Genomic DNA, 16,265 nt, shown 5'->3' with positions numbered 1-16,265 from the left:
TAGTGTATAAATAGTGTTACTATTAAGAAATGAAAATATAAGTTAAGATGACAAGAAAAATAATTACTACATAGGAATTCTTCACTTCTTTTATTATTAGAATTGAATAATTTAATAAAAAAATTAGAATGGACTAATACATGTACTGCAATATATCTATCTGCACTATATACGATCATGAGTTAAATTCTCAGAACGATAATTTTTTAAATTCAGAAAGGAAAAATATCACTTTTTATTATGCCAAAGAAAAAAAAAACAACTTTTGATGATTTGATCCCATATAATTGCAAGGAAAATAATTTTATAAGTTAAAAGGTGCTTATGATTGTGCTCCATATGGTGCTGAATAAAAATATAATGGAACGTAGATTATGATTCATATACTTTTTTTAACTTTTGTGTTTGATTAGAGATAAAGTGAATATTATTTTAACTTTACTTATGCTGTAGATATTATTTTAATACTCAAAATTTAGATTCTTTTCTCAAAACCAAACAAATAATATAGTTAATTTAAAGTTAAAACTTCAAAATGTTTAAATTAAATTAAATTGATCCAACTCAAACTACAATATAATTAAATTGTGATTTTTTTTTGTTTTAATCAATTCAAACTGCATGATAAACATTCACAAGTTATCCCCTTTGGCATGAGTTTTTTTCCCTACTAAAACTAAAATTAAAAATCACAAAAAAAATTATCTACCATTTTAATTTATTTTGAGATGGATGGACTACCAAATATGCTTTACTTTATTAATAAATGAATTTTCAAGGCAGATTTTAAAAATTTTATCTTTAACAACCAACCCAACTTGAATTAGATTATTAGATAGATTATTGTTAGGGATAAGGTTGGTATTTAAAAAAGGTAAAAATAAAATAAAATAATGAAACGAACCTAAATTATTGGAAAGGGTATTATAGTCAAAACACATCCCCAGGAGCTATATAAACTCTCGCAATTCACAACGCAATCATCACACGCATTCTTCTCGTTCCAAAACGCGGCGAATCGCATCGTTTTGTTCATCTTCGACTTCTTCTAGGGTTTTCTCAAATCGTTTACTGCGTTGCGTTTCTTGCTTCGTTGTTCCCTGAATTTCGTAATCGGTAAGCACTTTTCAATTCTCCGATTCTTCTTTTTCGTTTCTCTTGGCGTTTACTGAATTTGATTTCGATTTTCGCGTGCAGTTTTCAGGCATAATTTTCGATCTGTGTTTGAAGAGTTTATCTGAGGAAGAACGTTCTTTTTTTCTTCTCTTGTAACAAACTTTATCAATTCAGGTACGTTTTGTTTATTTAGCTTGCAATCTTATGTTTTAGATTAGCGACTCATGTTTGATTATCTCTGTTGTGGATTGGAAGTGATGTTCTTTTTAGTTCATTCTTTATACGTAAAGTTGTATGTTTGATGGTTCGGATTGTTTTGATATATATGCGTTCAATATTTAGAATCGTTAAAATTCATGCTACATATATATTCGGTGTTCATCGTAAAATATATTATTTGGATTAGTTTCCAGTATAATACTTCATATCATAGTTAGCTATCTCCTTTATATACGAATATACAGTTATTATGTTGTTATTTTCTTTCTGTCGTGAACCTTTTTGTTTTGTTTGGAATCGTTAGAATATGTAATTATTTTGATTAAGTAATCAGTTCCCAAATTTGGAGTTTATGATCAAGTTTACAATTTCACATCATGTCTATTTGTCTTATTGTATTACATGTCTGGTTTTGTTAGATACATATCTTAAATTTTTATGTACTCATGTTTTGGCTTCTTGAATTAGCAATTTTCATTTAGATATATTTCTTGATCATGTAATTGTTTATCCTGCCATTGTTCTGTATTTGGTCAGCTGTTTGTGTTAATCTCTCAGTTTTTGCTGTTATGAAGCAGGATTGAATGATCTAATGGAGTCAAAAGGAGGCAAGAAGAAGTCTAGTAGTAGTAAATCATTATTCTACGAAGCTCCCCTCGGTTACAGCATTGAAGACATTCGTCCAAACGGTGGAATCAAGAAGTTCAGATCTGCTGCTTACTCTAACGTAAGTTTTATTTTATTAAAAGTGATGAGATGATATTGCTTTGTTGTATTGTGGAAACTATTTGGATTTTGTTGATGGCCATTGCTAATACGCTTTAAATTATATGGCTTTTTGTGCAGTGCGCTCGCAAGCCATCCTGATACGTCTCGATTGGAACCGTAGTTTGTTAGCTGTTTTTGTTTTCCTTAGGTTTTGCACACTGCTCTCCTCCGGATATCGTCTTTCCAGCCCCTCTTTGCGATCGTTCTCGTTTCCTACTTTTCCTACTCAGTTCTTGGTTCTGATTGTGTTCATTTCGACTCTGAAAAATTATGGCTACTGCAACATCTGCAATTGGTTTCGAAGGCTTTGAAAAGAGGTTAGAGGTAGCCTTTTTCTGCCCAGGAGTCTTCTCTGACCCTGAGGGAAAGGGCCTTAGGTCTCTAACGAAGTCCCAGTTGGATGAGATCTTAGCACCGGCTGCGTGCACCATTGTTTCCTCATTGTCTAATGATGAAGTTGACTCGTATGTTCTCTCTGAGTCAAGCCTATTTGTCTATCCATACAAGATCATCATCAAAACCTGTGGCACTACCAAATTGCTGCTTTCAATTCCACCCATTTTGAAGTTCGCTGAGATGCTTTCCCTTAACGTTCAGTCTGTAAGGTACAGCCGCGGAAGTTTTATTTTTCCATCTGCTCAGCCCTTTCCCCATCGGAACTTTTCCGAGGAAGTAGCAGTCTTGGATTCCTACTTTGGGAAGCTTGGCTTAGGAAGTATGGCTTACACTATGGGTGGCTCGGACAAAGCACACAATTGGCATGTATACTCTGCTTCAGCAGAGCCTGTCCGAGTGTCGGACTCTGTTTATACTATGGAGATGTGCATGACTGGTTTGGACAGAGAGAAAGCATCAGTTTTCTACAAAGAACAATCTGATTCAGCAGCCACGATGACTGCCAATTCCGGTATTAGGAGTATCCTTCCGGAATCTCAGATATGCGATTTTGATTTCGAACCATGTGGCTATTCAATGAACTCTGTAGAAGGAGCTGCTGTTTCTACAATTCATGTTACTCCGGAAGATGGTTTCAGCTATGCCAGTTTTGAAGCATGCGGATATAACTTGGAATCGCTGAATCTCAACCAGTTGGTCGAGAACGTTCTGACATGCTTCCATCCAAGTGAGTTTCTGATTGCTGTTCATGTGGATGTTGCTACCCATACATTTAAGCAGAGTTGTTCTTTGGATGTGGATGGATACTGCCGCAAAGAGAGGTGCTACCAAGGGCTGGGAAGAGGTGGTTCTGTTCTCTACCAGAAATTTGTTAAGACTCCTGGCTGTGGCTCACCTAGAACCCCTCTGAAACTCTGGAAAGATGAAGAAGAAGAAGTGTAGTTCTGCAAATTAGTGTCTTAAATGTTGTGTGTTTTAGTTCAAGTGAAAAAATAAATAAATGCTTGCCTTTCAGGCTGCATGTGCATGTTTGTGGTCTTTATTTGGGGGCAGTGCTTAATGCTTCTATGCTTGGAGTTGTTTGTGTTTTACCTTGCATCTTTCTTATCTTTGTTCGAGTATTGAATTTGAATAATGGGAGTGTTATGGATTGAACACTTCTTTGGACAACTAGTTTTTATATTGATGTACTATTATGATGTTATTTCCCATTCAAATGTTGAAATATTATTAAGTTAATTCGTGCTACAAGTTTCAATTATTTGGACCTGATCTTTTTGTTTTTTCAATTTTTTTGTATTGTATTTGCATAAATCGTTTAATAGGTCGTAGCATATTATGTGAATGGATTTAGCTGCTTCAACTACCAATCTTATATTAAGTATAGTGGACAAAATATAAGGAATGAAGTCAATGTTGCTACTTGCTACCTCAATCTATAAAAAATACCCATCACAAAGAATATTCCCAAACAACCAAAAGCCAAACCCATAACTTGTGGTCCAGTTGAATCTGAATGTGTTGTAGCACTTATTAGTGCACCTTTCTTCATGGGGCTTGTTTGGTGAGTCCTTTCTTCCATTTTCCCCACAAGTAGTTTATTAAGATTGTCCAATTGATGCATGATTTGATGCTGACCCCTTACAATACCTGATATCTGATTCCATGGAGCACTCACAGCAATTAGAAATGGTAAGTTTTCGGAAGCAAAAATACTAATATAACACTTCATCAATATTATGTATTTGGATGTGTCATTGTCATTGACAACAAATTATTTCTAGCATTCAATCCAGTTTTAATTTCTTCAACTTGTCGAGATTAGCAATTGGGATCATAGTTTTTCACTTTATGTTGGGGGTAGAATGGGAATTCAGAGTAGGCGAAAAAAAAAAAAAACTGTTCGGTCAAACATGTTGGCAATGAAATTTTTTCTCTTATTCTATTATGTGCGTGCGGAGCACATATGCAAGAAGAAAATTTCATTACTAATTCTCGTTGAACTATTTTAGGTCACATGAAAGTAGTTGGAACATAATTCAAATAATGGAAAGCATAGAGTTAATTACCAACTTGGTACCTATAAGATCAAGCCTTAACAAAAAATCCTGAAATATGTTATTGACAAAATAATCTTGGATGATTTAAAAATATGATAAAAATAACTAATAAATATCATACTTTTTTTATGTGACAAAAAAATTTTCCTATGTAGCAAACAACTTATCCATTTAATCTGAATTTTTGTGAGAGTATTGAATAAATATTTAGAAGATGCACAAAAAATTTGGTGCAAAATTTGATTTCTACATTTTTCTTTTTATTTTTCAAAATAATATGGTCATTCACAACAAAATAATTTTAAAAAAAAATTCACTTGACATAAAATTATCAAAATTTTAGAATAAAATAGATCTTATTTTTCTAATAATGCTTGTAAAAAAATTGTATCAAAATCTGATTTCTAAAATCTTTTTAGAATATATATTTAATATCTAGTTTGTTTTTCATAATTTTAAATCTTTCGAGAATTTATTTGTTGCTAACATCTTTTGGGATTATTTTTGACAGTGATATAAACTTTGGGGTACCATTTTAGTAGTTTATTCGGAAAACATATAACTTTCACAAACCAAGAAATCATAAATACTGAAAGTGAGAGAGATGTAAGCATTAAGGAAAACTACCTCATCCATTAAGATAAACTCCTTAGTTGGTGGTGGCGACACGACGGAGGAACCGTTGCTCAAGCTAGTGATGAAGTAAGAGGTGGAAGAACAACCATTGCATGAACCAACTTGTAGGTGCATATTTTGTTGGCATTGACAAATTTTCTTCAGAGATAACTTGAAGTTCATCTCTTCAATGTAGTTTGTAAAATCATCCATTCTATCATATAAGCAAGAAATTCTTTCCAAAAGTTGAGTTATGGCTCCCTGTCAAGTGCACAAATATTGCAAGTAAAAAATTTGCACAATAATTTGTAGGTAGAAACTCAGGTGCAGATAACCTAATATGAAGTTGATAGTTGAAAGTCGTTAAATGATTTGACAGATTTGATTAAATTATCATTTAACAGTTCTCAATTTAGATTTTCACTTAATTTGTAACCTCTATTAGAGAATAAACGGAGAAATTCGTGGATGTTCATCGAAAATTGTGTGAATATATTCACAACTAATAGGATTGTGATATCTTTTTAATGCATTATCTAGAGATAAGGTTTCAGTATTGTGCCAAATTTTGGAATTGAGTTAGACCGATTCAATTTTAATTATTGTTTACACTAAAAAGTTAAGCCAAACATTAAGGAGGAATTCTTGTCTACTTTATCTTTGTATTCTACTTCTAAAATACATAAATCAATGGTAAAGTACTTGCAAGAATTTAAATTACCAAAATTAAATGAAACTCACCTCATTTGCCATTGTTTTGGATTCATCCGAATCATTTCTTTCATGAAGATCTCTATTGTTGGAGACATAACCTCCAAGTTTGGCTTGATTCTTGTCTCTTAGATTTGTAAATGATCTAGACAAACCTCTGTTGAAGATACATGGAAAGTTTTATTATTAGTTAAATTAAGAGCAACTTATTATGAAGTACTTAATACAATGGAAAGGTATGCGACTCATTTTCTGCTTTTATTTTCAATATTTTTTCTATTTTCAAGATTTTGCGAAGAAGAAAAAAACGGTGAAAAGCACAAAATCTTGTTTTCATTTTTATTTTCTGTTTTTCTTTTTTTCTTTGCAAAATCCTAAAAGCTGAAAATTCTGAAAATGAAAACAGAAAATAAATAAAAATGTAAACCAAACGCACCTTTAATTTTTTAGGGGAAATACAAATGATTTTATAATTTACCATGGCAAATAAAAATAGCTAGTAAGAATTGCATTTAGTCCCATAGAAAAGAAAATCATGTCTATTCCTCTATAGATCAATCAAAAACAGAGAAATTAATGATCATGCTATTCTTAATTCTTACAAACAAAACATGTTAACTGAAAACCTCAGTAGATCTTTGTAGTTAAAAATTAGCCACATGTTCCACTAAAATTGTACTAAAAATTCATGATTAAATTACAGCAATGAAGTACAAGAAAGACATCATATGCTCATGAAGAACAAGAGTATCAAAGCAAATCCCATGAAATATTTACATTTGCTTATGTCTCATGGTCATGGAAACCTGGTCAGCAAATTCTTTCGGGCTCGACGCAAAGTCGTCGTCGAGGCTCAACGTCGTCTTTAAATCTTCCGGCAGGGCCTGCAGAAGAATTAGACAAAGAATGCTGACAGGGGACTATATATTAGCAGAAGAGAAGTTATCATACCATAACTTCTTTTCCAAGCTTTTCATGTTGAATCTGTTCTATGTAGGTTCGAGGAATGTAGGAACCTTCTAGACCCAACTGCTGCGCTTTGTTAATTACAAGTAAACGATCTCTTCCAAGTACCTGTTTGTTCATACACCAGAAGTTCTATCAGTCAAAGATCAATAACAAAGTCTTATCCAACTAGGTGGATCGGCTACATGAATCAAACGATATAATTGAGTCTTATCATGTCTACAGTAAAATTGTTTACGCATAGATTTCCTTTGACCACTTTGTGTATAGTCTTCTTATGTCTTCTTTTACCTTTCGCCTCTTGTATATCTTCTATCTAATTCACCCTCCTAACCGGATGTTCTGTCGATCTTCTCCTCACATGGCCAAAATATTTAAGACAAGATTCTACCATCTTCTCAACAATAGGCGGTACTCAAACTTTCACTTTTATATTCTCATTCCTTATTTTGTTCGTATGTATTTGACCACTCATCCATCTAAGCATCTTCATCTCTACCACGCTTAGCTTACGTTTATGCTCATTTTTTGCTGCCTAACACTAATGGCAAAGCAATAAAATTTATCTTTAAGTTTTTAAGATACTTTTTGTCACGTATAAAATCAGACGCATTCCACCACTCTGATCAACAGTTCAACACACTTGAAATATATACACATAGATTATGCATCTAAAGTGCATAATCCTAGTAATATAATCTATCCTCTTTGTTCTAAAATGTCAGTCTCTTTGGAAATTTGATACATAAGAATACTTTAACAATTCTATGTATTTGGATACAGTTTATAACAAAGATACACCGAGTTATGAATGTACTAAATTTCCAAATTATTTTTGAATAGATGGAATGAAATGGGCTAAATGTAGCATTACCTGAACATAATGTCTATTAAGTTGCTCAAGCCAATCTAGTTTAACACAAACACTATCATCACAAAAGATATGGCTGTTTCTTTTAAGGATGGTTGCTATTGTGTATCCCAACGCCATTAGTCCGCCGAGGAGACGAACACTGACCGAAAAAGTGATTCTCGGGGATATCACAAATGGATCATCTGTCACCCATTCCTGAAAGAAGTTATTGGTTATTCACAATGAAATCTGTCTAAAAAGCAGGGTAACGAAACAGAACAAGGCAAACCTCGAACATAAGAACATATTTTCCATCTGTATTTCGCATTCGTAAATAGGATTGGCAACTCTCTGGATCTTCACCAGGAGGTAGAAGATATATGTCATAAGTCTGCTCCTTTGTTTCGCGAAAATCTTTGGAGATCACATCTTTAACTTGTTCCACTATTACACTCCTTGCTGACTACAATATCAAACAATCACAAGCATATGAACAAACTAGAATTTCTTTGAAGCTTTGATGAACAAGTATATATAAATAAGGCACTAACCTTTAATATGTAGGTAGGACTTTGGAATGCGGTGAATGGATTGAACTTGTTAATGATTTTGATGTGTGCAGTTTGAAGATCTGGCTCAATAAATGCTTTGTACATTGGATATACCTGCATAAGAACAATTTTGAGAAATTCTTGAAACTTTTTTCACCTTTTTCAGATAGGAAGGGAATGGAGAGAAGGTATGGAATGCAACAGTTTCTGATATTTGGTGAATGATTTCTTCAGGTTCTTGTCCGGCTCGTTGTATGTCGCGTATAACTCTTTTAACAAGGTCAAGGTGTACTCCACCGGTGACAGATACTCGAAGGTCTAATAGCGGCCGTAACTTCTCATTCAAGGCATAGATTCCCTCTATGATCACAATTCGGGAGCTTGGAACATCAACAGTTCTGAAAAAGGAGTATACATTTCAATGAGAAAGCCTTTTCCCAATAGGCGTGCCAACTACATGGATCAGACGATATCATATTGCTTTTATCATGAACCATATCTAAATTTATTGCAATACTTAAAACAATTACAAATTTTTTAAGTGAACGAAATAAATATCAAAGAATTAACCTGTATCCTGTTCGTGAACTCGATTTAAAATCATATATAGGAACCTGGACTGCCTTTCCTGCCTTTAAATCATGTAAATTTGGGAGCAATGTTTCATAATCCGTTAAGCGTGGATCTGTTCAAATTGACATATGGTGAAAAGAAAAGAAGTTTAGGATTGTAAAAGGATCAAAGAATAAACAAAAAGGTTGAAAATGGAAATCTTACCATCAAAGTTTCCATCAACAATTCTACTAGCATCATTGTAATTGTCCATGGAAATTACTGCAATGCTTGGCATGAAGTTTAGGATCTTTTCTGTTAACATAGTCTTCCCTGCTCCTGAAGGACCTGCCACACCTACCAATATCATTCCATCATTCTTCTGCGCCAACATCTTGCACGCGCGGATTACTATAAAGAATCCTTTCTCGAATGATAACTGATCTTGGATCGCCCCAATCTCATAACGATCTAAGTCTTTCCTTTTAACCAAATGAACTCGATCTCTTAAAAGGCCAGCACTTCTATGAGGCAAATCAAGATCCAAAGTATCTTCAGCCATTGAAGGAATTCCGATAAGAGACTAAGTGTTGCCCCTTAGGTAGAATCGACTACATGGATCAAACAGTGTCTGAGTGCCTTATTGTAAATTGTAGCTAGTTAAAGATAGTTAAAGATAATTATTCAAAAATATATCATAGCTTCCACTATTAGTGCAAGTATATGTAATAGAACACATTAAACTTATTGATGAAAACCAGAAACATTCATTGTTTTTAAAAGGAAGATCTTATAGCTCCTTATAAAAATAATTTCTCTAAAGACTTCTAATATACCCCTCTAGTTGCTAGAGCCAAATATTTTGATTTCTCATAATATCCTCGACACTTTCTTAAGCGGACGAGTGAACTAACCACTCGATCAACCCAAGTTGGTTCTAGAGCTGAATATTTGGAAAGCAAAGTTTTTACACAACCATATGCATGTTCTATGCACAACAACCTATGACAAAACAAACAACATTTTGATTCAAAACACATCATCCAAAAAAGGGTAAACCACCAAAAATATACCTAAATTATTTTGTCGCAACAATCCCAAATTTTGTTGTCAACAAAAATACCCTCAAATTATTTTAAAATGTGAGAAAAATGCACACTCGAACTAACGGAAAACATTGACATGGCAAACAAAACTTATTATGTGGCAATTGAGACTCTAACATTAACAAGTGAGCCACGTCATGTTTTTCCATTAACAGAGTAGGTTTCTGATCATAGTTGGACATTTTTGGCACATTTTTAAATTATTTAAGAACACTTTTGTTAATAACAAAATTCGGAGACAGTTTTGTCACCCAGACATCTCAGGTGATTTTTTGTGGTTTACCCTAAAAAAACCAAAACAAAAAGGAGAAAAACCTTAAACCAAAACAATGAGAATCCGTGCAAAAACAAAGGAAAACAAAGCGAACAAAACACAGCACAATAACAAGAACAAGGTGTGATATGAAGAATTTTGCAAGCAAAATATAGAGAATGCAAAAGGGTAAGTGAATCATAGAAAAGGGATCCAATAATGTGTATTGTTTGTTATATGTGATGATCATAAGAACACTACTCACCGAGGCAAGGTATCCTTCAATGAGTGGTGAGTTCAGCGATAACAACAAAGATGCATGGCCATAATTTCAAGGTGTCACAAACCTACGTATATTATTCATATATACGTCTTTCATTTTCTCTCTGCATTTCTTTGATCCTTTCCATGGAACAACACAAAAAGGAACAGAGCTTATGCATAACGAGAGAAATTAGCTCTGAATTATTTATTTATTAACGAAAGAATTATTATTATCAACGTATTTATATAACATTTTTATGATTTAATTTTCATGCATTGAAAATATACTTAAAACTAGTAACTTTTAAATCTACTCTCTGCTCAATTATATAAACTTTTAAATTTAATAGAGCATCTAACTATGAACTAGAATAATATTTGAAACTTACCTATTTCTTGTATGATAATATTAAAATTTATACATGTTTATTTATGATTCTGTTAATATTTGATAAGTATGTGTATAAAATGTGTTTCAAGTAATTTATATAGCGTTGGTTATTTTGTATTCTATGTTCATATGCAATTAACCTTTTCCTTTGTGTGTTCTTGTTATAACTTAAATTATACTAGTCAAGATATTTTACTATAGCAAATTTTAAGATATTTTATATTCAACCCATATTACCATCCATAGAAGAAGTTACCTTAGCACTTATAGCGGAAACTAATGAAACACTAGCGACGAATGAATGAAAATAAATTTTGAAAGAATAACTGAATAAGCGATAATTAATAGTACCAAGTCAAAACAAGAAAGTCATTTTGAACTAAATTTCCTCAACAAGAATTCAATTAAAAAAAATGAAAATATGAGTATTATAATTTAGGCACACTTTTAAATATTATTGACTAATTATTGGATAAAAACAATAAATTGTGTTGATCCACTAACATTGCTCCAAACATTTTTCACTTATTTTTCTTTCATTAGAATTAGAATTTATAACATTCAAATCAAGATAATGTTGGCCAAGTTCAGCACCACTAATATCTATGACAACCAAGTCTTTAAACAATTTTGTTCAAGTAATAACCAGAAAACATTCCTGTTCCTAGTGCTTTACACTTAATTAAATTGAGGAAATTAAATACTAAAGCATGTAAAAAAAAGACATTATCATCACAACAAAATGTCAGACACCAAACCTCAATCCGAGGAGGTGGAATGCATAGACCAATAGTTTAAGACATTCAAAATTCTCTCCAACTTTCTGCCTGTTGAAATTAGCATCTGTTGCCTGAATTGAAATCAGTATGAATACCCCCCCCCCCCCCCAACAACAAACTCCAAAAAGTTGAATCAACATTTGAAAAATGTTTAGCATCCATGGCCAAGAGTGCCGAAGAATTTCGAAGCTAAGACAATTCATCTGCAAGAAAGAAACCAGGCAACATCTACCTCAGTTTAAGGAAAACACACACAAGATTAAATAAAACTAATGCAGATGCCTATAATTTCTATATCTATTTATATTGAAACCTAATATAATGGACATTTTGAATTCCATCTTGCCTCAAGAGAAACACAATGTTCAAAACATACATCACGAGAACGGCAATGGCTTGATGAGTGTCAATGGCTCAAGCCATTTTACTTGTGGAGTACCCTTCTAAAGCTTTTAAATGTTATAGAATTAACTACTATATCAAACATGATTCCACATAAAAATGTGACTATATTTGTAGAACTCTAATGTGTGAAACATGTCAGTTGCCACCATTCAAAATTCACCTTTGCCTTAAGATTACATTATGGTCTTGCTTTCCATCTCAATCTTCATGGCTATCTTCATCTTCTGAATCTGAATAATGGAAATGAAGCAGTTTGAAATCAAATAATCAGTTGGAAGAAATTCATATTAAGCTTTTGAAACTTTTACAGGCTGAAGCTATTACTGAAAATAAAGCAATATAATTGAGGTAAATTCATCAAGATTTATTGAATAAAAGTAAACTTCAGACAGTAATTTATTTAGGCACAAAGATGTCCTATAATCATATACAATTACATTGAAGGAAGCAATTTAAGGGGAAGAAGTCAACCAAAACCTAGCTACCATATCAATACAGATACCAGATTCAGATGACACAAATTAATAACTCATGCCAGAACTTCTAAAGCATGTCTACTTCCATGAACACACTAAGCAATCAAAACATATTGAGAACAATGTTCTTTGAATCAAGAGTTTACATTAGCAAGCCAGGATCTTTCAACTTACCAGATCGAACATCATCACTAATTTTTCCTCTTGCTTGAATTTGTCTAACAAGCATCCGAAATATCAGCACCCACCAGTATATATGCAGAACAAGCAAGCAATATAGAAGACTGTTGAACACATAATAATATATTGGACCCTCCACTTTGTGCTTTTCCTTATCCAATGTGAGCAAAACTTCATAGCTGGCAAAGAGAGATGTAAAACTACTGAGCATCGAAAAGCAACGATATACAGACAACCAACAACTGTAGTATTACACTTCATAATCAATTGTTGAAATTTATGCATGGGAAGATCTTCTTTCTAATTTAATGAATATTTTATATGAGCTATTATTTGATAGGAAGGGGAAAATACAACATAGGATAAAATATTACCGAAAAGAAACCACAAAGCTAAAGGAAAACAAATGATACCCCCCCCCCTTTTCTTTTTTCTTCCCCCAAAAAAAAACACACAAATACTCAGACAAAAAAATAAATAATAAACCAAAACACCATGGAAGAGAAATCCTTATTTTACTTGTTCATATAATAAGATTGCACAAGATTTATATACAAACTATCCCTCACAAAATAATTATAATTCTGCTCAGAATTGGAGTTCCGTGTGTTTTTGGGTGAATTCTATGCCAAAGAATCAAAATAATGCAAACAGTGACCCTAGGCATATCTGACTGTGTTTCATACTTTAGTCTGTCCCATAAAGTTATAATGAAAAGACGAAGGAAAGTTAATGTATATTGAGAAACAAGTAATACAAACCTTGTACTCCAGAGAATCCAGAATGGGTAGTAAATGAGGCGCAATAAGACCCAAGATAAAACAAATAGAATAAATGCAATGCTGGCAATTGTTTCAGCACCACTGTATTTGGACATTTTCCCTATCTCCAGAAACACATCACTAGCATCATGAAGAGCTAAAACAACAGATCCAACACGAGCAAACCTGAAGGTGTTAACATAGAAGAGAAAAATGATACCGTTATATAAAAATATCAAAATGAAGTGTATTTATATCAATTAGCATTAGAACTAGCGTGTGCAATAGGACCACAATCTCTCTTTCCATTAGTAAGTTAAAATTCACCATATAACTCAACTCATTATGAACAAGGTCATCGTGAAAAGAGGACATTATTTTTAAATGAAAGGAATTAGCATGATTTAATCAAGAATCCTCACAGATATAACCCTTTCAGTTTGAAGTTTGAGAAATATAAATGAACACAAACAAATTAAGAAAATTATAGACTTGTATCTCCAAAGAAATTACAATTAAAAAAAAACTTGCATGACAAGACAATAAGAAATTAACACACCTAAAAATGTAAGACAGCACAATGAGAATGACAGTAGCCACATGGTGACCCATGGACACCCCAAAGTCAGAGCGCCGTGTTTCCCAAAATATTAAAGCAAAGATGGAGTAAGAATAAAATCCAGCAGCATACATGTAGAGTGCCTTCAGTTTCAACCTGAAATGTTAAGAGCTTACAACTCTATTGCCAGACTTAATTTGAACACAAAATTTATAGCAAGGGAAAATGATTGCAGAAAGATATTAAACATTGCAACTGGATAACTATAATAACTGGGCTTCTAAGCAAATAATCTTACTTAATCTTTTGCTCTGGCCAGACCTGGCTCCCTGGCCCCACCCAAAAATTTCTTGTATTAGTAAACCAAGGTTCATCATAAGTTACGGACAGAGCAAAAACTTCTGCTGACAGAAAATAAACACATTTCCAGGCTGATTCCTTGAACTTCCTAATCTTTTTTCTTCTCTCATCATTCTGGAAATCCAGCTGCTTATGCCCCTTTCCAAATATCAATCGTCTACCCAATTTCTGTAAATGTTGTTTACTTCAGTTTATTTGAACAACTAGAACCAGAAATAGAAAATTCTAAAAGTAGAGAACGACCACAGTGCAAGGCCACCAAATGATGACTCCTAGCATCATCACAGTTTGATAGAAAAAACAAGTAATGAAAAGCATAAAGAAAAATAACATGAAAAAATAAGACGAGAAAAGAAGCTTACATTTTACCAAAGATTATATAAAGTAAGAATGTAATCACCTCAAACAACACAAATTTAAAATCAGTTTTACCATCTATCCTGAACGAGGGAGGGGAAATGAAGCATGCAGATATTCATTGTCTTTGGAAGTTCCAATGCTGAAGGGTCAGCATTTTCGCTCTTTTAACAAAAAAGTATGTTAACATTATAAATTTAATTAGCTTGTGAAGAAAGCTAACCAAACCCTTACTGATAAACACACTAAACCAATAAAGAAAAGCAAAAAAGGATCAAAATGTTCTGAAGCCCCCATTAGAAATAAAGAAGATATCATAAAATATCAAGGCATATCTGTGAAGATAGCATAGAATCAATTTTGTTATTTACTTTATATATGATCAAATCACACCAGTGTTATTTTAAGCAAAATTACACCATTTATTTGCACTGAATTTTGTGAAAATTGAACATCAATAAGACTGACAACTCATATTCATGCATATTTGAAACTCTTATATATTACTATCAATTTTGATCTATAAAAGAGTATGTCTAATGATTTTAGATTGATATGAAATTTTATAGATTTGTTCTACAACGCACAAACTTCTAATCCAACCTATTCAACGTAATAATTTTGATATAATTCTAGTTTCTATCTCTTCCTCTCCTACCTAAAACCCTCAATCTCAACAGAGCTCCAGATAACAGAATTTGATTGAATTTAGGTATTCAAAAACACATTGAAGCTACTGTAATCACCTCCAAGCTAAACAGTGTAGGAACCATCTCACATCTCTGAAACTAATTCTAACAATAATGCCGCACAGAACAACACTCCTTAAACTGATACAACAGCTCACACATATTATATTCAAAAACTCCGTTCCTCAACAAATTCTCATGAAAACTCAGTAACAAGTAACAAACGTAAATAACAATACATTCAAGTCAACGGCAGCATCAAAACACTAATAAAAAAGAATTACGAACTTCAATGTGGAAGCCCTTGCAATCGCAATTGTACTTTCCTCAATCAAACCTAGTGTTCACATCTAATTGCGCTTTCAATGATTAACACACAAAAACGAAATGCGAATCGAAGGAGAAAGTGTACCTCAAAGACGAATCTATCGAGGAAGAAGCGAATGCAAGGGAAGAAGAATGCGAAGAACGGAAGGATTGAGAAATCATAGTAGTCAGGGAAAGATTCTTGGTGCCAGTCGCAGGAGTACAAGGACTTGAGCTGCTGAATCAAATCCATTATTACGAACGAATCTTTTTCTCTCTGTTCCTCGCAATCTGGTAAGTAATTAATTTTCTCGGGAAAGTAAGGGAAAACCAGAATCAGAATCTGGAAGAAGGTTTTAGAGTAATAATGTTAGTAATAATAAGTAAAAACGCATCGATTGTTCTTCTTTTCATCGGAACAAAGCTCACAGAGTGTTTGATCGTAAAAAGTTTTCAGATTCCCCCTTTTTCGCTACTGTTATGTGCTCTCTCTCTCTCTCTTTAATTTGTTTTACTTATTTCTTCTCTTATTCTCCTATGCCACCATATTCACTATTCAAATTGACAATAAT

General features: G+C 33.0%; 3 protein-coding genes across 3 annotated transcripts; 1 reads left to right on the top strand and 2 right to left on the bottom strand.

Annotated features, from left to right (window-relative positions):
* The first annotated feature begins 956 nt into the window (after positions 1-956).
* Positions 957-3,757, top strand: LOC112796005 (S-adenosylmethionine decarboxylase proenzyme). The gene is made up of 4 exons (XM_025838244.3): positions 957-1,116; positions 1,198-1,290; positions 1,914-2,062; positions 2,182-3,757. Exon 4 carries the CDS (start codon positions 2,374-2,376, stop codon positions 3,439-3,441), a length of 1,068 nt encoding a protein of 355 aa, XP_025694029.1. The 5' UTR covers positions 957-1,116; positions 1,198-1,290; positions 1,914-2,062; positions 2,182-2,373; the 3' UTR covers positions 3,442-3,757.
* Positions 3,253-9,391, bottom strand: LOC112802271 (inorganic pyrophosphatase TTM2-like). The gene is made up of 11 exons (XM_029297507.2): positions 9,033-9,391; positions 8,826-8,940; positions 8,458-8,653; positions 8,256-8,369; positions 7,994-8,167; positions 7,726-7,920; positions 6,837-6,959; positions 6,663-6,769; positions 5,916-6,042; positions 5,187-5,435; positions 3,253-4,156 (listed from the first exon to the last, which is right to left on the bottom strand). The coding sequence occupies exons 1-11, from the start codon at positions 9,367-9,369 to the stop codon at positions 3,926-3,928; spliced, it is 1,968 nt and encodes a 655-aa protein (XP_029153340.1). The 5' UTR covers positions 9,370-9,391; the 3' UTR covers positions 3,253-3,925.
* A 1,935-nt stretch (positions 9,392-11,326) lies between these two features.
* Positions 11,327-16,265, bottom strand: LOC112795995 (ASC1-like protein). Its single transcript, XM_025838232.2, has 7 exons — positions 15,800-16,265; positions 14,280-14,509; positions 13,982-14,137; positions 13,423-13,608; positions 12,656-12,840; positions 12,166-12,235; positions 11,327-11,803 (listed from the first exon to the last, which is right to left on the bottom strand). The coding sequence occupies exons 1-6, from the start codon at positions 15,944-15,946 to the stop codon at positions 12,204-12,206; spliced, it is 936 nt and encodes a 311-aa protein (XP_025694017.1). The 5' UTR covers positions 15,947-16,265; the 3' UTR covers positions 11,327-11,803; positions 12,166-12,203.

Source organism: Arachis hypogaea, chromosome 1, assembly GCF_003086295.3.
Source record: "Arachis hypogaea cultivar Tifrunner chromosome 1, arahy.Tifrunner.gnm2.J5K5, whole genome shotgun sequence".
Classification (NCBI taxonomy): Eukaryota; Viridiplantae; Streptophyta; class Magnoliopsida; order Fabales; family Fabaceae; genus Arachis; species Arachis hypogaea.
The sequence above is the reverse complement of the archived record's forward strand: the minus strand, read 5'-3'. Positions and strand labels throughout refer to the sequence as shown.